This window comes from Corvus brachyrhynchos, unplaced genomic scaffold (genome assembly GCF_000691975.1).
Source record: "Corvus brachyrhynchos isolate BGI_N302 unplaced genomic scaffold, ASM69197v1 scaffold83, whole genome shotgun sequence".
NCBI classification, from domain to species: domain Eukaryota; kingdom Metazoa; phylum Chordata; class Aves; order Passeriformes; family Corvidae; genus Corvus; species Corvus brachyrhynchos.
Window position 1 is genome coordinate 12,091,159 of NW_008238464.1, and position 22,754 is coordinate 12,113,912.

General features: G+C 39.8%; 1 protein-coding gene across 1 annotated transcript in view; it reads right to left on the reverse strand.

The window, feature by feature from the left end:
- The window catches only part of ANOS1 (anosmin 1), a 126,800-nt gene that overhangs the window by 101,631 nt on the left and 2,415 nt on the right, over positions 1-22,754 (reverse strand). Inside the window, exon 3 of the mRNA XM_017736982.1 lies at positions 8,915-9,007. Coding sequence (XP_017592471.1) covers positions 8,915-9,007 — 93 coding nt within the window. The remainder of the gene's footprint in view (positions 1-8,914; positions 9,008-22,754) is intronic.

Below are 22,754 nucleotides of genomic sequence, written 5' to 3' on the forward strand. Positions count from 1 at the left end.
TGAGTTAATCAGTGATATCAAGGTTGGAGGCAGCCTCGGATGCAATGTTCATGCACGAGTGAAGTTTGTAGTCCTAACGGATATGCATCAGGTAAAGGATAAAGTCAGGACCCTAAATATTAGGAAAGTAAACTTCCAGCTCTTCAAGAATTTAGTCAACAGGACCCCCTGGGAAACTGCTTTAAAGGACAAGGGACCAGAAAAGAGCTAGCAGGTCTTTAAGGACATGTTCCTTAAAGCACAAGAACTCTCAATCCCAAGTGTAAGAAATCAAGAAAGGAAGGCAAGAGACCTGCAGAGATGAGTGGAGACGTGGTCAAGCTAAAGGGCAGGAAGGAAATACACAGGCAGGGGAAGTATGGACACCTATCCTGGCAAGAGTATAAAGATTTGGCCAAACAGGGTTAGGGAGAAGGCTGAGGCATTCAACTTTTTTCCTCTAAGATTCCAAAAGCAACCTTTTTTCCCCACACCTCCTGACTGGATGGGCTGCAAGAGAGGGGCTGGAGGAGCAAAGTTGCTCCAACTGTAACTAAAGATCAGGCTCATGACCACCTGAGGAACCTGAACATGCACAGTCTATGGGACCTGATGACATGTATCCCAGAGACCAGAGGGAGTTGGCTGATGTAGCTGCCATAATATTCGAAAAGTCATAGCATACAGGTGAAGACCCAGGTGACTGGAAAAAGGGAAACATTGCATCCATTTTTGAAAAGGGTAGAAAGAAGGACTCTGGGAACTACTAACCTGTCAGCCTCATCTCTGTGCCTGGGAAATCATGGAACAGATCCTTCTAGAAGCTATGGTAAGGTACATGGAGGACAAGGAGGTGATTTGAGACACATAGCATGGCTTGGCTTAACCAGGCCTTTAACAGGGTCTCTCACAACATCCCTCTCTCTAAATTGGAGAGATTGATTTGATAGGTAGACTCTCGTGGACAAGAAACTGGTTGGCTGGTCTCATCTAGAAGGCAGTGCTTCCTAGAGGCCACCAGACCTCTGGGCATCGGTACTGCTTATTATTGTCATCAGTGGCATAGCAGGACTGAGGGGGCCCTAAGGAAGACCCTCTGCAGATAACACCAAGCTGTGCAGCGTGACTGACGTGCTTGAAGGACAGCATGCTATCCAAAGGGAATTGGACAAATTCAAAAAGTGGGGCCATGGGAATTTTATGAGGGTCAACAAGATCCAGTGCAAAGTGCTCCACCTAGGTGAGACAATCCTCTGTACCAATACAGGCTGGAGGATGAAGGGATTGAGAGCTTCCCTGTGGAGAAGGACTTAAGGGTACTGGTGGATGAAAAGCTGCATGAGCCCACAGTGTGTGCTCGCACTAACTGCATCCTGGGCTGCATCAAATGCAGCGTGATCAACAGATTGAGGGAGGTGATTCTGTCCCTCTACTCTGCTCCAGGGAGACCCCACCTGGAGTGCTGCATCCAGCTCTGGAGTACTCAGCACAGGAAACATATGTTAGAGCTGCTCCAGAGGTGGGCCACAAAAATGATCAAATAGGAGAAGCACGTCTTCCATAAGGAAGAGCTCTGAGAGTTGAAGCTGTTCAGCCTTCAAGAGAAGAGAGGGCTCTAGGAAGACCTTATTGCAACCCTCCAGTACTTAAGAAGGGCTTATGAGAAAGATGGGAACTGAATTTTTAGCAGTGCCTGTTGCAATAGGACAAGGAGTAACAGTTTTAAATCAAAAGAGGGTAAATTTAGACTAGATATAAGGAAGATATCTTTTACAATGAAGGTAGTGAAACACTGGAACAGGTTGCCCAGGGCATTGGGAGATGCCCCATCCCTGGAAATATTCAAGGCCAGGTTGGATGGGACTCCAAGAAACCTGATCCAGTTGAAGATGACCCTTCATTGGGTCACTGCAGGGGGATTAGACTAGATGACCTTTAAAGGTCCCTTCCAACCCAAACTATTCTGTGACTCTAAGTGGATTACATAAAGGGAAAGTTACCAGTCAAAGTAAACATGACACACGAAACCAACTCTTCACCTGTCTGCAGTCAGAGATACATAAGAAAAAAAATACAGTCATGAAAAAGTGTGAATGTCTTCTGTTTTTCTCCTGAATCCACAAAGTAAATCACATTTCATTTTAAGAAGCAACATAATGAAACTGCCAGATAACAACATCTATACATAGAATAAAAACTATAATAGCATTTTCTACCCTCATGAACATTGGGAATTGCAAGTAAAAATGTATAAGCTTAGCTTCAGAAAACACAAACTTAATAACAACCACATCTGGGCAAAATTCTTCTTTCTCAACACTGAACACATAACTCTCAGAATTGCTCAGTAATGTCACTGAGAATTATGCTTGCAGAAAGAGCTAGAATCCATATAGATTTTATTATGTGACATTTAATTACAAAATCTCTCTTTAAAAAAAGAAAAAATGTTCTGAGATCTATCATTTTAACAAATTATAAACAAATCTCTATCAAAAAGTGTGAATGAGTATTTTTCAATATGTCTAGCAGCACTAGACATTCTGGTTTAGATACCACATGTTCAGCCAAGACTATTTTAAAAACTGACCTATTCTACTCTTCACTCCCTAGCAGCTGCCATTTCATCTAAAAATAAAAAAGATTTATTTTTTTCTATATGTTTCCATTTAGAGAGAACTGATCCATCATTAATAAGTTATGTACATGTAATCATGTAGCAAGGCTGACTGACTACCTGTGTTGGAAACAAGCTGAATTATGTTTTAGATGAAATCTATACATAACAGACAATACTTCATCCTGTATATAACCTGTACCTCATAATGCTTTAAAATAATCACTTCAGTAACTCAGAGTTTGATATGTCATAACAAATATGATTAGTTTGAGGGGAAAAGGAGAAATAAGCCCGAAGAAGGTTTTATTTGCCTACCTACAGGCATAACCCATGCCAAAATATTATTTAAAGACAGTCTGAAGATGACAGGCATGAATATATTTTTTTGCAATATTTTGCCAAACACTTTGCTGCGATGGAAGACTTTAGGCCAGCTTGCATAAGAAAACTAGATCCATCAGTTTCCAGCTTTAACTGTCTTTCCCCAACCAAATAGAACACTCTCCAGAGTTTCTTTTTTCAATGCCTCGGCTGAACCAGCTGTTGGCAACAGGAACTGGGGTTTTATGTAGTCATGTATGTGGAAAAAAAAAAGGGAGTTTCTGTTTGTCTGGTTCTCGCCCCAAACAAGCTTTTGACCCATGTGGTGTCTAGGAATGAGTAGAGCTGACTGAGAGGCAGGTGCTGGTCCAACAACTGTGCTAAGAAATACTGAGCCCAGCCCAATCCAGCTCAATTTCTTTTTCACAGTCTCTCCATGTTGCAGTTCTACTTCCTCATGCTGTTGTTTATGAGTCCACCTTTGCATTACTCAGCAAGTCTGACAGGCTGCCAGAAATCTAGTGAAGTAAAAAAAAAATAAACGGTATATTTTAACTTTCATTATCTAGACCAAATCTGAATGGAACTTCAGTACACAAACAATTCTACCCCATGTAGTATCAATCCTTATGAGGGTGTTAATGCGTGGCTCCTGGGAACACGGAGGGCTGAAGAGTATATGTGAAATGCTTCTACACAAACACAGTTTGAATCCATTCCCCTTGTCCTGAAATGGCAATAGGGTCATCGTTTCCTAGCAGCGTAGTGGCTTCCAACTCCTCCTGTTTGCTGCCCACACTGCATGCACTGGTGTAAAGGCACCTCAGAGCTGGCCTGTCAGCCATGTTGCCTTCCTAAAGGAACAGCCCTTAGTCCCTTTGAGATAATTCTCTGGTGTTTCCCTGTTGGTTTCTGTTATATCAGAAGTCCCTGGCTTGTCTCCATAAGACTGCAAGTGTGTTCCAATGTGGCCAGCACATTTCAGAGTCACTGGCAGAGGCTCCTCGCTGGCACACTGTCCCTCTAACCTTTGCTTCTCATCCCACAGCTTGCCAGGCACAAACCTAATATTGTCCCCCTCCCCTATCACAACTAGCATAAAGCCCTGTCAGTGGGCTCCTCTGACTCCCAAGCAGCGACTCTCCTCCCTGAGAAAGGCAAGTCCTTACTGGTACAAGCATGCCTGGTGCTGCATAGACCATTCCATTGACAAAAAACCATAATTTTGCTGGTGATACCAGCCCCAGAGCCATGTATTAGTAGACTCAGCCCATCAGTTTCTTCCAGTGTTGCTGCCTTCAATTGGAAGTACAGAGGAAATCATAACTTGTGCCTCAGATTCCCTTACCAAACATCCCAAGGCCCTGAAGTCCTTTTTGATCATCCTCAGACAATGTGTTGCCACTTCATCATTGCCTAGGTGGAAGATCAGTAATGAGTAATAGTCTCAAGACCGCTCTAGATTAGGAAGTTTCTGTATGACATTCCTACCCAGGCCTCAGGAAGGTGGCAAACCCTCCTATGGGTTGGGCCCAACTGGCATATTGGGCCCTCTGTTCCCTTAGAAAGGAATCATCTGCAACTTGATAAGCATAAGTTCAAACAAAACAATGGATCAATGGATGAAGTTAGACAAAGAAATTTTGATTTCAAATCTTTTTCCAAAAAAGTTCACGAACTTCATCAACCACAATGCCAATTTTATCTCAACAGTGGAAGCCAACCAGGCAATTGACAAGGATCAAAAAAGAAAGCCTTCAGTCTGCTTCAATGTTGTGTCAGTAGACAAGGAAGAGTTCATGATGGCAGCAAATTAGAAATTATTGCAACCAAAAATGACAATTTATGTAATAATCCTATAGTTGTCCTAATTGTAAAGTATTTAAACATATTGAAATTACACATGTCAAAACAGGACAAGCATTCAAGAGCGCTCTTGTGCTTCATCTTGAAAAACAGACTTCTGCAGAGATCTTACTAAATTAAAGTAAAATCATCGGTGCCTATTTTGCTGCTCACAGCCACCTGAGAATCACAGAATGGGTAAGGCCAGGACCACAGTGGGTCGCCTGATCCAACCTCCCTGCTCCAGCAGGGTCATCCTAGAGCACACTGCACAGGATTGAGTCCAGATGGTTATTAAATATCTTCAGTGAGGGAGACACCACCACCTCTCTGGGCAACCTGTTCCAGTGCTCAGTCATCCGCACAGGAAAGTAGTTCTTCCTCATGTCCATGGGGAACTTCCTGTGCATCAGTTTCTGCCCATTGCCTCTTGTCCTTGGCACCACTGAGGTCCACCCTCTTGACACCCTTCCTTCAGAAAGACAACTGATAGGGAACCTCATCTGCTTCTCAAGGCTGAACAATCCCAGCTTCCTCAGCCTTTCCCCATAGGAGAAATGCTCCTGTTCCTTAATCATCTTTGTTGCCCTCCACTGGACCTGCTCCAGGAGCTCCATGTCTCTCTTGTCCTGAGGAGCCCAGAACTGGACACTGCACTCCTGATGTGGCCTCACCAGGGCTGAGCAGAGGGGCAAGGTCACCTCCCTCGACCTGCTGGCAATGCTCTCCCTAATGCCCCCCAGGATCCCATCGGCCTTCCTGGCCACAGAGCACACTGCTGGTCATGGCAGCTTATTGTCCACCAGGACCTCCAGGTCCTTCTCCACAGAGCTACTTTCCAGCAGATCAGCCCCCACCCTGTACTGGTGCAGAGGGTTGTTCTTCCCCAGGTGTAGGACCCTGCCTTTGCTGAATTTCAGGCAGTTCTTCTCTGCCCATCTCTCCAGCCTGTCAAGGTCCTTCTGAAGGGCTGCACAGCACTTGGGGGTATCGGCCACTCCTCACAGCTTTGTGTTGTCACTGAACTTGCTGAGGAGGTATTTGCCCTCTCATCCAAGTCACTGATGAACAAGATAAACAATACTGGGCCCAGTATTGAACCCTGGGGGATACCACAAGTGACAGACCCCTGTGCCACTGATTATGTCCCTCTGCGATCTGCCAGTCAGCCAATTCTCAATCCATCCAGTCCACTCTTCCTGAGTTTGTTTATGAGGATATTGTGAGAAAGTGTCAAAAGCCTTGCTGCAATTGAGGTAGACAATATCCACTGAATTCTCCCATCCCTCCAGGTAAGTTGTTTCCCTGTAGAAGGCAATCAGGTTGGTCAAGGACTATTCCAGATAATCTACTTGTCATCCATGTGGACTGAGATAGCCTCCAGATGGCCTCCACCACCTTTCCAGGGATTGAGGTGAGGCTGACTAGTTGGTAAGTTCCCTAGGTCCTCCTTTCTGAAGGCTGAGGGTGACATTTGTTTTCTTCCAGTCCTCAGGCACCTCCCCTGATTGCCACAACCTTTCAAAGACGATCATGGTTGGCCTATATATGGTCTCTCAGCACTTGTGGCTGCATCCCATCAGAGCCCATGGACTCATGGATGTCAAGGTGTTCTCTAACCCAACCCTCCTTGACCAAGGGAAAGTCTTCCTTACAACACTCCTTCACCCGGGTCTCCTGTGTCAGAGGTTCCTGAAGGCTGGTCTTGTCAATGAAGACCAATGCAAGGAAGGCATTCAGTAACTCTGCCTTCTCCATGTCCTCTGTTACCACAGTCCCCATTCCATTAATTCCAGATGTGTCTTGGCCTTCCTTGCCTCATTTCTACTCACTCTGACAACCTCTCTATATTCATTCCAAGTGGCCTGACCCTGCTTCCATCTCCTGTGTATTCCCTACTTACACTCGAGTAATGCCACAAGTTCTTTATTCATCCACACAGGTCTCTCGCCCACTTTGCCCAAGTTCTTGCTCACCAGGATATATCATTCTTGAGCCTTGCAGAAGAGATCCTTTAAGATCAACCAGCTCTCCTGGACCCCTCTTCCCCACAGGATCTGTTACCATAGGATTCCTCCAAGAAGACCCCCTAAAGAGGCTAAAGCTTGCTCTCCTGAAGTCCATGCTTACTATCTTACTTGCCGCCCTGCTTCCTTCTTGCCCAATACTGCATTCCACAATCACATGGTCACTGCAGCCAAGGCTGCCCCCAACATTTCTATCTCCAACAAGGCCTTCCATGTTAGCTGTAGTAAGGTTGAGCAGCACACCATTCCTTGTGGAATCCTCCACTACCTGTCACACTCATATAAACCTCCTCCACCAAGGCGCTGAGAAGCAGTGAAAGGAATTTGCATTTTTAAAAGGTTAACTGAATTCCCTGCATCACTCTGAAAATTTCAGTTAGTTTAAGCAATTGTTTAACTTTGCATTGCAAAACACAGAAAATCAAAGCCATCCTGAAAAGACAACATTTTGCATAAGTTCAGCTCTGCTAACAATTTGACCAAGTTTATATTTATTTATTTTCTAAATATGGCAAAACTGCTTTCTTAAGGCAAATTCCTAAGAAAGAATGAAAAACATAGGGTAACATGACTGTAAAGCACATGTGAAATAATTTAAAACTTAAACTATCATTGAGTTTTGTAATACAATATAATATTAATTTGTAGCATTCTTACACTGGCTTCAAGATACTGATACAATTTTAAGATAAAATTCGTAACAGCTTATATACATCTTATGTGGATTCAATAAACTTGGAAGTGACTCAAAAAGATAATCCTAGAACCTCTGCCTTGCTTTAAAACCTGGACTACTTTTCCTATGATTCCTTCTTTGTTGGGCAGACACAAACCATTGGAAAACCTTTCAGATTACTTACCGCAGTAGCCTTCATAATTAAATTTTTAAAAAATTGTATCAGGATCACTGTGGAACAAGGCCCTCATGCTTTCCTGTAAAGGCAATTCAGTTATCATGAAATACATCCTTTGCACATTTGCCTGGGGTTTTCAAAAAGAATTTTAAGAATGATAAGATTTCATTGCAGAAGTGAAATCCTTAGTAGTGTGGCACAGCTAATAGGAAATGTTCCATTCTTTTCTTATATTGACATTGTTATACCCTGGATTTTAATACTGATAAAAGCAATCAACTTTGTTTTATTTACCTGCAATGGAACAGTACAAAACTGGCCCATTTCCAATCCCATTTATGTCAACAGAAGCTAGATCAGTGAATCAGTAATCTCATTCTTTAAATGCACCCAAGAAATTAACATGTGTTAAAATCAAGGGTTAGCATCAGCATTTACCATAGATTGCATTATTGAAACAATACAGAACAATGCTACTTAGATTTAATCCCATTTTCAGTACAACCTTCATGAATAAAGAATAATTATTGAAGTTAAAAGGCCTAAATTATTGTAGAAATATCTTTTTAGGATGTTTAGACAAAAATTCCACCTTAAGTATTTTCAGGAAAATTTCCAATGAATGCATGATGTTTATGAACAGTCAGCAAAAAATGTGCAATTCCACTTGACCCCCTAAAGCTCCCAAATCATTGCTGCTTCCATCCAGGCACCACAGAAAGACTCTTGCACAGGAGAATCAGCTGACAATTAGCTCACCTTCCCTTTAGGTTTTCAGGGTTAAAGTGCTAGAAAGGGAAAGGGGCATCAGTAGAGCCACTGGGATTTGTATCAAGAATATTTTCAAAGTAATTCAGGTTCAACATAAAAATTAAATACCCAAACTGAATGAAATGTTGAATGCTGAAATACCCTGGTGCTGTTGGAGGAAGATTCTAGAGTTATTGACAGTTTTACTCTCCTCTGACCAAAAACACTGAAAAACCCACAAATGACACACCAGTTTCTAGCCAGCGTAAACTTTGTTATAACAACAGAATTATGTTGGTTTAACTACACTTGATATGTATCCTCAAGCATGGTTCCTTTGTCCTGAAAGAGTAAATAACCCGGTTTCAGTTTCTGATATTTTATTACAGGTTGAGGTTTCCAAATAAAATATAAACAGATGCTTCTGAAACCAGGCTAAGAAGAAAAGCACTTAATCTACAGACAAGAGACTGAAAGCAGCTAGGTAACATAAATGAGGGGGAAAAGACAGGACTTACCTTTGAACACTGTTTATGATTCTGGCACCAAGCAAGTGACCCATTGTTCTGAAAGACAAAGGAATGTACATGAATATTAATATTTCTTTCAGGCTAGACATGCTCACCCTAACATATTTAAATGGAATACACCATCCAGTCCTGCTTAGAGAATGATGTTCTGCCGCAACATAAGTACCAACACTGAATCCTAGTCCCTTGTGTGGAGTTAAAGGCTCACACAAGTGTAAAGTGAACATAAAAAAGTTAGGAAAGCATTTCACCAGGCTAGTCTGGAGGAAAACTGACCAAAGGCATCTTTTAGTCGATCTTTGCAAACATTGCTGTCTAGAATTGCTAAGTAGTAGACAAAAGTTAACACTTGCATTTAAGCAATTTATATAGATTAGTAGTGATTCGTGGAAAGAAAGTCCATTAGTTGCATTTCAATATTCCACAATACTTAAAATAAATTGTCAAGCAAAGATAATGAACAATCTTCAAGTAAATGGAAAATTCAATTAAATGCAACATGAGTTTCCCAGAAGTCATCTGTGCCAGTTTTATTTTATATTTTTGATAATAAAGTGCATTTCCCAGATAAGGAAACACTATAGCTCCCCTTTATCCTTACTGCAGTAGAACAACCAATATAGTATAACATGCAAAATAATAATTTAAGCTAAAGGAAAAGAAAACATGATGAGAAGAGAAAGATAAGTATGAAACTGGCACAGGGACAATTGGTAACTTGCTGTTCTTCTAGAGAAGTTCTGAAGGGTCAATTTTGGAAACATTATTTCCTGATTAAAAAAACCCACAGCTCAGAAAAGAGAAGTGTATATTTGTGGTGTTAAAAGATGAAACAAAATAATGATTTACTTTCTGTATAGTGGAAGACTGAAACAACATCAGGAAAACCTAAATGACTGAACATGAGAAATGGGGTACAAACTCTGCAACACATCCTAAACTGACATACTTTATAAGTCCATAATCTGAAAACAGACTGGACAAAGATTCTGGTAAATTTACTGTTCAAAACTGGAGTTCAGTTGTGAGTCTATGAGGGAGTAAATGGAAATCCTTTCATAGGAATTAGGCAAGGTATTCCCACAGGGAATGTGCCTGCAGTATACCCTCACTGTTGGCACCGACTATGGATCTGGACATCAGTTTCCAAGGAGGAGGAATTTAGATAGACCAGAATGCAAAATACTAATAAAGCAGCACTATACCTTTTTTCTCTCTCTCCTTTTTAATTTTTTTTCTTTTTTTATTAAAGAGTGATGCAAATAATGGAATAATATACATATGTTGACTTCATCTGGGATAATTTTCTTCACAGTAGTTAATATGGGCTATGCTTTGGATTTGTCCTGGAAGCAGTGTTGGTAACACAGGGATGTTCTTGTTACTGATGAGCAGTGCTTACAAGTGCTTACATACAGCATCAAGGCCTTTTCTGCTCCTCACCCCATCCCACCAGTGAGAGCTAGGGGTGCACAAGGAGTTGGGAGGGGACAGAGCTGTGAGAGATGATCACAAGATCCCAACTGACCAAAGGGATATTCTATACAATATGGTGTCACACTCAACATATAATGCCAAGGGGCAGAGGAGGAAGGGATGGACATTTGGAGTGATGGCATTTGTCTTCCCAAGTCACCACTATGCATGATGAAGGGGATGGCTGAACATCTGCCTCCCCATGGGAAACAGTGAAATAATTCCTTGCTTTTCTTGTGTGTATAGCTTTTGCTTTATCTATTAAACTGTCTTTATCTCAACCCATGACGTTTTTCTACCTTTACTGTTCTGATTCTCTCCCCAATCCCACGGATCAACTGAGTGATCACATGTCAAGCTTAGTTGCCAGCTGGCTCTTAACCACAACAATACATGACTTTTTATGTATGAAACTCACACAGATAAGGTAAAAATATTTCTGTCAATGTACAGTTCAGAAGGAGAAATAGATACATTAGAATCATTGTAATTGAGACAACCACAATAGTTTCTCAAAACTGCAGCATTGCACTCTGATCTCAGCAAAGTTTATAAACTTGAATACAGTGATTTGCTACCACAACTATGAAGCCCATGCTTCGATCTCTCTTCGTGAATGTTTAAAAAGATCATGTTTGTGGCATGTCTTTATGCAAGTGTGTAGTCACATGTTCACAAAAGCTTCCAAGATGTGTCCAGCAGGTCAAGGGAAGGGATCATTCTCCTTTAATCTGCTCTCAGGAGCCACACATGGAGAACTGCATGCAGTTCTGGGATCCTCAGGACAAGAAAGTCAAGGACCTGTTGGAGCGCGTCTAGAGGAGGGCCACGAAAATAATCTGAGGACCAGAGCACCTTTCAGTAAAGGCCGAGACACTTGGGGTTGTTCAGCCAGGTGAAGAGAATTTTCCAGAGAGACCTTATTTCAGCTTCTCGTTATATAAAGGGGACTTACAAGAAAGACAGAGAGACCAAGGCCTGTAGTGACAGAACAAAGGGCGAAGATGAAAACTGAGAGAGGGTAGATTTAGACTGGATCTAGGGAAGAAAGTTTTTATGATAAAGGTGGTGAGATACTGAAACAGGTTGCCCAGAGAAGTGGTGGATGCCCCATCGCTGGAATTGTTCAATGACCAACATGATCTCTTGGAAGATCCCAGAGCAGGGAGGGGTGGACTAGATTACCTTTAAAGATCCCTTCCAACTTCAATCATTTTCTAAGTATGTGACTTCAACCATCTCCATAGTCAGAATCACAGAATGGTTTGGCTTTCACCACAGCTCTTAATCTGAATTTCAGAAAATTTATATATGTCTTATTTTTCATACGAGCTGTAATGCTAAAAATTTCTACTCCTGTATTACCGAAGAAGCTATGGGGATAATAAATATAAAGACATATCCACTCTTTTTGACTCCTTTACACTTTTTTGCAGTTATTTAGGAGCATTTTAAAACAATCAGTTCATACAATTTAATTTCAATATTTTATGAAAATTTATTTTCTCTTCCAGCAGATTACAATGCTATCACTACTTGATTTTATAATACCATTTTTATCTGTCATCACTGTAAAATTTAGCTAAAACTGAGATTTGCTAGCATAAGATTAGCGAACTATGAGCACCATGTCAGGTCCAATCCCTTTGAAAAGGGACATAAATAAAAGAAATAAAACTTTAGAACTGCTGTAAATAACATAAGCTAGTGGGAATTCTTTAGTATTACCCTCACTGCTGTATGAGGATTTATTATTTACATTTACAAATCTAGCCAGCAGCAATGTTAAAACAATATTTTATGTGCTACTTTCAATTTAACTCCCTTTCGTCTTCATATAAAATGTGACAGAAGCAGCTGATTGCAATAACAGATTAGTAGCAGCTCACCACTTTGTTTCAGTTACACTGCTACTTTCCACTGAACTAGAAAAAGCACCTCTGCTTTTAAATTATATCTGTTACTTGAGAAAATAAAGCCATAAATGCCCAGATGTGTGGCTCCCCTACTTGATAATTTCAACATCTACAACTGTTTTCATTTCTCTACTGAAAACTATTAGCACTTGAGTTAAAAGTGAAGTCTATCAAAATGTAAAAATATTGTTTAGCAGCTTCAACTTCATACAAACTAACATGATGTGAATGATCTTTCATTGTATAAGGAAAAGCAAATTCTACAGGCTTCCTTGGAACAGCAAGGTATCAGAGCAAGCACAAATGCTAAATGAAGCCTCTCCTCCACTCTGCATCCTAACACATGGTTAATCACAAACATTCAGCTGTGATTATTGCTCATGCCAGTGTACCTGGCTGAAACCATAATTTCAATCAATCAGAAATTTGCGCTTTATCTGCAGCATTTTACATGCTCCCACATTCCATTCACAGTTCCCTCCATGTCTGTTTTTCTTCAAACCCAATTCTGACTTGACCTATGCCGTGAGAGTTTTGCTTAGTCTTTAGTGGTGGCTTTAATCTGACATCCTCAAGGAAGTGTTAAATACCACTGTTCCCACCCATCTATAAGCCTTGCACAGCGTATCTTCAGGGCAACCTTGAAGGATCTTAACCTGCATACTGAAGAGAGCAAACTGCACTCAACAGGGCAAACTCCCAGTATCCCATCTTCCTGGGCCTGACACATCATATGAAAGATGTCAGGTGGAGGAGACTAAAGCAGTCTCCAACAGCATGTAGGAGATGTATTAAAGGAACTCAGGTCACCACCTGAACCCCACACACTTTCAACCTGCCCGGAAGGAAACTGTAGACAAACTTTGAGGATCAGACCTTCAAAGACCAAAGGGTTGTTTGACATGTACAAGAACAAGAGCTTACAAAAGCAAAAACAGGAGGGGCAAAAAAACTAAAACAAAACAATAGATAAATATTACAAGACTTATATGACTACAAGATCATATTACAAGACTGATTTCAGCAAATACATGTGCATACTTGCTTTCCTCTGGTAAACCACAAATGCCCTTGGTTCTAAACAGTTAAGACAAACATCTATATTCTGTGCCTTTAAAAAAGGAAATCTGTGCAGCATATCTAGTAAGGAAAAAAATACATGGAGAGAAGCAAGAAAAATCAATCTTCTATCTACAGTGGGCCCCATGGGGGGGAAAAGCTAACAACATTCACAAGCAAGTACAAACTGGTCTTTAATTGCAGCAATGGCAAAAAAAAACCAGTATAAAATTACTTAATTTTCATCTCTGTCCCTAATTACGTTAGGAGATACAACCCTTCTTTTGAAATGCCAGAGATGAGCTATGAAAATTAACCAGCCACTTAATCTCCGATGACAGTAGCTGTATACCTATTATCCGTTTTGGAAGTCTCTTCTCCCCTGCCCAATCTTCAAACCACATTTGTGTAAAACCACTGTCTCTCAGAAGTGGCCTCTCTTGACAACCTCCCTGATTCTTCAAAAATAACAAAAAAGCATAGAAATAAACTTTTCAAATAACAGCACCCGCTGAAGTAAAACAGAAGATTTGAGTAGACAAATCAATAACTGTTGCAATGATGAATTTAAAAGAACAGGCTCCCAATATACATTTTCCTTAACCTTTCAAAACTCTCAACAGCATGAAATTAAAAGTAACAGTAAAGTATAACTTGTGTTTGATATGCATTTCCTGACTGCATGTTCACTGTGACACAAATTAATACAGGGACTTACCTATGGCAGTGCTGTGTGTCCCCAGGCCCAACTCTGAAGTGCAGAACTAAGGTGCAAAATGGAATCAACAAATTCAAACTAGGCTCCCCAGCTCCCAGACACAAAGCATGCACTTAGGAATGAACTTCAGAAAAGTCTGTACACTTAGTGGGGAGACATATCAAGCCCAACAGATAGGAAGTGCCAAAGAAAAATTTATTTCTCAAAGCTCTTCTGTCAAGATTAAACACAAACTTGTAGTAAATGTATGGGCAGGGAACCACAGTACCACCTCTCCTGGGCTCTGGTATTTAGTTATCCTTTTGCATATAAATAACTGGAACACATTTTTCTTTGAAAATAAGGCAGGAAAATGAAAAGAGGGTACCCTGTTGTACAACACCATGAACACCTGCCCCAGAAGTCTTTCACCAAGTTAGAGCAAATTTAAGCCCTTATGCACTTTGAGATAACTTAGCAACAGGCTAGAGCGAAGACTAAAACCTGGCCAGTGAAACCAAACCACTCTGTAGAAATGAACAGGAGAAACATGGAGCTAGAGGTGGTGAAGGAGCAAGGTTATAAAGTTCAGTGGTGAGGTCCACCTCAGAAACAAGACTGGCTTTTTCAAGGACCACTTCTGCAAGCATATTTTTAGCATTGTTTCTACTACATGCTTGTCCAATGTATGTCAAGTCTGACAACCATCCACTGGAGAAGCCATGGCTAGAAGAAGAACAGTATGAGATGAAAACATGCATAAAATACAACAAAATAGCAGTAATATTCTGGTTCCTTGGCTTCCATTCAGGAAAGAAAGGAAGGAAATACAAACAACTGAAATGAGTACATTTTGTTCTTTATATACATATATATGTTCTGATTTCATTGTACATTATATTTTACAGAAATAATTCCTTAGTAAGGGATTTCTGTTGCCTTATAATGGTTCTAAGAATGAAACTGAAAAAAGTAAGCATCAACAAATAATAAATTGAATGTTACTGTGTAGCTTTGAGCCATTCCCATCTGTTCTGTCAGTAGATCTCAGGAAGAAGAGATCAGCACCTTCCTCTCCACATCTCCTTCTCAGGTAGAGAGCAATGAAGTCACCCCTCAGCCTCCTTCTCGCCAAACTAGACAAGCCCAAAGTCCTCAGCTGCCCCCCTCAGAACATGCCTTCCATCCCTGTCACCAGTTTGTTGCCCTCCTCTGGATGCATCCAAGGACTTTCACGTCCTTATTAAACTGTGGGGCCCAGAACTGCACGCAGCACTCCAGGTGAGGCTGCACCAACACTGAATACAGCAGAATAGTCACTATTTTGAGCAGCTCCTCATTTCAGGATGTGATTTGCCCTCTCAGCTGCTTTGGCACCCTGCTGATTCCTATTCAGCCTGATGCTGACCATCACCCCAGATCCTTTTCTGCAGGACTGCTCTCCCGCTGCTCCTCTGTCAGTTTATACTCGTGCACAGCATTATGCAGAATCCAACATTTTTTACTTGTTAAATTTCATCCCATTAAACATTGCCCAATGCTCTAACCTATCTAGATCCATGTGCAAGGTCTCTTACCACTCAAAAGAGTCACCAGCACCTCCCAGTTTAGTATCATCAGCAAACATGCACTAATGGTGCACCCAGAGCACTGATAAATGTATTAAACAGAGCTGGCTCTAAAACTAAACTCTCAGAACACCAGTGATGACCAGACACAAGCCACGTGTAGCCCCATTCACTAAAACCCTTTGAGCCCTGACCTTCAGCCAGTTCTCCCAGCACACCATGAACCCGCTCATCCCACTGCTGCTCCTGGCATTCCCTGACCCTGGCTCATCTTTTGCCATGCCTGGGGCTGTTAATGATCCTGTTACCCGCACCCAGCTCTGCCCACCCCAAGCCAGCCCCTTTGGGGCTGCTCCCCTCAGAGAGGCCATAGCCTGCAATGAGGTCATCCCCAATCCCTGGCTTTCCATGCCCTGGGAGCCAGCCCATGCTGAGACTGACAGCACAAGACTGTGCTTTAAGGTCTATAATAACATCATTCCTGATGATTCCTGATGTATAAGTAATGTCCTTAGACTTTAGTCTAGCTAGCAAAAGCACAGAGCAAAATTTCAACACAAAAACCAAATAAAGATCACCCAAACCAGACAAAACAACAAAGTATATAAAACCTACCAGAACAAAACAAAAACAGCAACAGAAAAATACTGCATAGAACTCTAACATGAGAAAAGGTAGGAGAACAAACAGCACTTAGCACATATTAGTCACACTGTTTAATATATTACCATCAGATAACTTTATGACTGTGTTATATAAACACATGTAGAAATTCAGCATTAAGCTTAACCATGTACATATATTTCCTCTGCCATCTTATAACTAAATGCAACTCTTTAAAAAAAAAAAAAAAATAGAAAAACCACACACCAAGCAACAGTATCCTGAAAAAGAAGGTGAAAGAAAGAAAACATTTTGGAACAAACACCCGAAGTTCTTCTGTTACTGTAAGTAGCCACTGTTATTCCTCACAACTAAATCAAATGTACAATCCCTTTAGAGGAAGCCATTTCTATACCACGGATGTTTAAACTGTAGAAAAGTCAATGCTGGTTACTGGTTAACCCAAAGTAATTAAGTTAAAGAGATGACTGAATGTAAGAAATACTTACAAAACAGATGAGCCTAAAAATTCATCCTCTGACATAACTGCAGGTTGAAAATATAAACCAAAATTAAATTATCATGGGTCACAGTGTGACTCACACTGCCATCTAATTTTAAACATCTGGGTTTAACACCAGAAAATGGATATCAAAAAAATTTTTAGATATTCAGGTTTTCTTGTCGATTTATGCTGACATTGCCATTATCTGTAATGTGCTAGCTCCTATCACAATGATATGGTGGGTCCTCTTGTAGATGAATGGCTACAAATAGAACTATATTGACCTAAACCTTGCACTGATATTTCCCAAACAGTTCATGCAATGTCGTCTTCAAACTTCATTGCTATTACAGCCAAAATATTAAAAGCCACAACTTCACATGCACCAAAAACAGGAAAAAAAAATTTTAGACCAAAAAAATTAAAGAAGAAATAAAGCAAAATCAGCAACTATCACCTAAATTTTGAGACACAACAGTATTTGTTCTCTGGCTGTCATCATTAGTAGGTTCCTAGAAAGACAATCATTGAAACCCAAAGGCCAATGAAACAGCAAAGGTCAGTAGTTTTGAAAATAGACTATGTATTGCTTGGATTAAATTTGCATCTCTAAGTATGAGACACCTTTCCTCTTTTTAGAGCACTGTCTTCTCAAATGCACAGAAAAACTACTAGATAAACACTAGCTGTAAAAACAAATGAGCCACAGGAATCCTTGTGTCTCACCACACTTGTGAGTTATGACTGCCTTCTTGTGGTTTCACAGACTTCACTCTTACCGCTTCTAAGACTGATCTCAACTGAGGTCTTATTCTATTTAGCAGAAGTTTTTACCAATCTGTAAAAGAACCCAGATGAAATAGCTTCACTTCTCCATGCAACAGGAGGAATTAAATACACTGACACTAACTTGAAGATATTAAAGTTATATATTGAATCTCAAAGTATATTTGGGCCAAATTTTGAACACATTTTTAGGGATTAAGTAATCCAGTTGAAGTGAACAGAAACTAGTCTAATAGCATTAATATGGGAAGCAAAAGATATCATGTCAACTACTTGTTTGTAAGCACTATTTCAAAATCCCCACCCTTTCAAAATGCTAATGCACCTATTCTGTTGTGTCATAAAGTAGATTTGCTATACATATGAAATAATGAGATAATAAAAGTATGTGCTGGCTCAAGGATGTGACAGAAGTGTAGCCCTGAGAAATTAACACCAAAAGAACAAAATGCACTCTAAAAATGTAATGCTTATCTATGCAAAATACAATATAAATGTAGACATATATGACCTACTTTGTATTTGAAAAAAAATACAACCAGTTCACAATATACTGTAGGATTCAATGTTTCAGAAATGCTTGCATGCTGATTTGATTTTATGACTGAAAAGTATAGCCCATATTATTGTTCCGTGTAATTATAAGATTACTGGTTAGTTGGGTGACTCTCAACACCATGTGATGTGGTCTGTTTCTCACAGGCTGCACTTGCCTCCACTGCCTACCAACAGATCATTCCAGAATCAGCTACAAAATCCCTAGGAAGTCATGTGGACCACAGAAACACATCTATTGAGTGAAAAAATGGGTTGTGATGGGCTTGATGCCTGCATTACATATATTCCAACTTTCTCTTTTCCTTCAGCCAATTCTAGTCTGGTTCCATGGACACAATGCCCATTAGTTGCTAAAGCACATTAGATACCCCTGGATTATCTCTCCCAGTTACGTTAATCCAGAAGAAGTCCATTGCATGAACTCTCAGACTGGTCCATGATGTGAAAGAAAATGTGACCATGATACTTAAGAGACTCACTCCCAAAGCAAACTCTGATCCACATTAAAACACTAATGTGTAGATGCACCTCAGACATTTCTAACATCTCCCAGACACACAAGAGTAGTAATTCAGTGCTTCCTATGAGACTAAATTTTCCTCAAAAGCCACACTGTTTCAGGGCCAGTCAGGGCAGCGTTCCTTTCTGTACTTGCAAAATGCTTAAGGTTCTGCTGTTTCACATCCTTAAGAAGCTAACCACACACACACAAAGAATATCAATGACACGTTTTTATATCATCTAAAATGTCCATTATAAATAGTCTAACCATAAACTGCACAAACAGGGGATATTCCATGCTGCGTTGTCATGGAGTAATTTCTGATTACAAAAACTGCTAAATGCACTGTATTGTACTACATACCAGTCATGTGAGGGTTTACTGCATGTTCTCCTATTCTGTTCTGGTATGTCTGAGAGGGACATCATTATATACTACATGTGTAACTTTGGCAAGATTATGGATACACACCTGTCCTTCAAACGTAGCAGCTCTTCAGTAGCCATGTTACTATGACTCAGAGTCAGGTACCATCAAATTATAGGCTCACACTCTTGGGTTTAACATACTACTTATTTACAATATAATTGCACAAAATTCACATGACAAATTTCAGGAATGCACTTCCTTTCTCCTTGGCATGTGTTACTAGTTTACAAGATACTAAGTATTTCAAGCCACAGTAGCAGCCATATCCCCACAAGCTGATGGATACATATATTTTCATTTCCCCTTTAAAGAAAAGAAAAACAATGAAAATATAAATTCCACGCAGCACCTTTCTCAATAGAAAATATTTGCAACAAATATCTCCTTATTCCTATTGTCTTGATGTATTATCATAAAATTTTTCCTCTTTGAAGGCAATAAGCTCAATAAACATCATTGCCAACATGAATACTATGTTTCTTTTAATATTTTATCTCTTAATATCTTTTAAAAATTTTAAATATTAAAAATATTTAAATATTTTTAAAGCATGTAGTAAAGTATAATCTCAGCATTAAAACCTAGCACAAATAACAATCCTACAGATGAAATATGCAGTCAAAATTTGACCACAATTATTCCTTGGTAACTCCAGGGACCTACTGATATTTGTAACATTTTCTATACAAAAATAATGTTTTGGAGGAATTATTGAAGTGCATAGCAAAGCTCTCAAAAGTAAAAAGTGTAGAAATTAACACAGTCCTTGGAGTTCTAACAGTTGTATAAACAGTCTTTGGGGATATTTTTTTTTTTCCCCGTTTTCCACAGAAGACCTGTCTCAGTGAGTGAACTGCACCTCACCAGACTTGGGATTTCCTAGAAACATTTGCAAAAGGGTTGTGGCCATTCAGAAATTAGAGATTTTTTCAAATAAAAATTATCCTTGTACTTAAACAGAACAGCCTATCTGCAATCTGAACCAAAACCAACACAATATTGTTAGAAGCCACACACACACAAAAAAAGTCTTTCCCTGCAACAGTTGAAGCAGCATTTCAGAAAGAAATCTTATTTCCCAGATATATTTTAATTATTAATCTTTCCATACATCTGCCTTCATTGTAGATGTTGCAGAGAGACAGAAAAGATGTAATGGGTGCAGTTTAATTGTTTCATCTCTAAAGCTCAACTCAACAAAAATTGTATCAGCCAGCTTAACACTCTTCTCTCCATTGCTCCTATTTTTTTAGTCCTTGGCCAGACCCTTCCCAATCCAGCTCTCACTTCTGCAGAAGGCCAACACACAGGGCTGCCAAATTAAGCCTGTCATAAAAACTAGGAGATGCCAGTTGCATCTGCTCAGATACCACACATCACATCACTTACTGAATGTCCTTCTCCCAGTTGTGTCATGCAAGCAGAGGAAGCCATGATGCCCTTCTCCAGACCAGTCAGTGCTGTCATCTTTCTCCAGTTCCCAGACCTGTAAACCCTGCTGGTGTTTGTGTGCAGACCACATTTTTATTCCTATGCTACTTTAAGGAATGGTAATAGCTCCCACAGCAGCAGAAGTTGCAATGACATTGTGTTGACAATGGATGAAAAACAGGCAGCAAGGGAAGGAGCACATTGAAGGGTGGGTGATTCTTTCCCTTTCCACTTGAAATTTAACACACCTGCCCTAGCTGGAACCCTTTAGCCCTGCAATGCTGACAATATATTCCTGAGAGAAGTAGCCTTTTAATGTAAGTTACAATGGATTCTTCCAGTTTTCTTAGGGGCTTTTTCCAGTTTAAGAACTGTAGGCTTCAAGAAATGTATATTCCATGGGACAATTGCTGCGGTGTCCTAGACCACCTTGCAAGCAACCTAAGACTGTGAAAGGATAGATGAGAGAGAGAGAAGAAATCAACATTAAATTCTATTGAGAACAATATACTAAAATTACTCATGCAATTCAAGATACAGGGGTACTAACTTGATCTTTCTACAGTGACAATCTTCAATAGAAGATTTATGTTGCTTCATCACACTGGCATAAAATTTCCCACAAACATAAAAGCACTTCATATGCCAGGTTTTTGGAATACAGTCTTACAACTAACTTATGAAGACATACCATAAAAGGAAAATAAATCTCTCTTCAAGGCAGGACTGAAGCATTTGTCATTAAGACATCTGGTTACCAGAGATATAGCTGTTATGCAGAACAATCATTTGCTGACAGGTCCATCATGTTTCAGACCTTTCTGGCATCAGGTAAAAGAGTTAAAAATTACATCAGGTTAATTTGCATTGAAGTTACTGAAAGGCTTGTAACATGAGAGATGTCAAAGCACAGCCTAAGTCCCTACCCAAGCCACAGAATTGTAAAGCCTCCAGTTAATGTAAACAACTGGATATGGAATTTCACAGAATTCCACTGCAAGGATCACACCGTTTCTGAAGCTTTTATATCTTTAATCTAAGTCAACAGCCAAAAAAGAAAATCATTATAATATATATCCTTAAGCTCATAAAATGTGGACAACTGCAGTTAATACCACTTGTCAATAACGTGTACTATCAGCAGGCATTTTATATTAAGATTTTGTTTCTCTTTCCTGAATCATCTTTTTCTGCAGAACTGACAAATATTTCAGTTGTTTCCTCTTTGGAAAGTCTCTGATACTGGTGGTATGCTCCAGGAAGTCTATCCTAATTATAAAGTTTCCTTCCATTTTACTAGCTTTCTCACCTGTGTAAAGCAAGTAAGAAAGAAAGACAGTGAAGGGGGTTCTGGTACTACAAGTAGATTGATAATATTCAAGTTTCTTTTTCATTGGACTGAGGAGCTCTGCTCAATTTACTTTCTCAGTGGGAAGTTCATGGGTGAGAACAAGTTAACTGAGGCTCGATCTATACCAGATGGATCTACTAGGTATGACTAAGCATCTTAGAGGCATAAAAATTTGACATCTGCTCCTATTATTAAGAGAATAAGCCAAGCCTGTTGATGAAACTTACAGGGCTACTTTGAAATCCCTGAGGGCACCTGGATACATGGAGTAACAATCAGAAACTGGGCAATATCTCATGTTTTAAAAAAATGTCTACTGTCTTTAGTGGTACTTAGCTCTGGTTACATTAAATTGCTTCTACCTTCCCATGTCATCTGAAAGACTCTCTTCTAAAAATATTTAAAGATGCTTTACATCTAGCATATAACTGGCAATTCAGTTTTACTTTGTCCTAATGGCATAGTATAATTTACTACCACTCTGAATTGTAAAGAAAGATGTCATGATACAATAAGATGGTATTTAACAAATTCAAGTTAATCATCTTAAACAGCATACTGAGAACTTTCTTGTTTTTATCTATAAACTCTAAACAGATATTTCTAGTATATTTTCACTGCCTAAGCTTATTTCCACTACTATCAAGTGTAGGGATATCAGACTGAGGCCAGAAACAAAAGTTCCAGAAAAATCGTATCTTAAACTATTAGTTATATAAATGGAAGAATCAATGAGTATCAATCAGAAGTCTGAAAGGTCTCCAGCTAAAGAAAGCAACATGAGCTTACCCTACATTAATTTGTGAAGCTCTTCAGTCTTTAAAACTAACCGAGTCATGTTTTCTATTCCAAAACAAAGGCAGCCAGCATATCCTTTAGGAAACTGTTAATGTTCACTCTTTTCTACAATTTGGAAAACAGCTGAGGTTAAGTTTAACTTTCAAGTT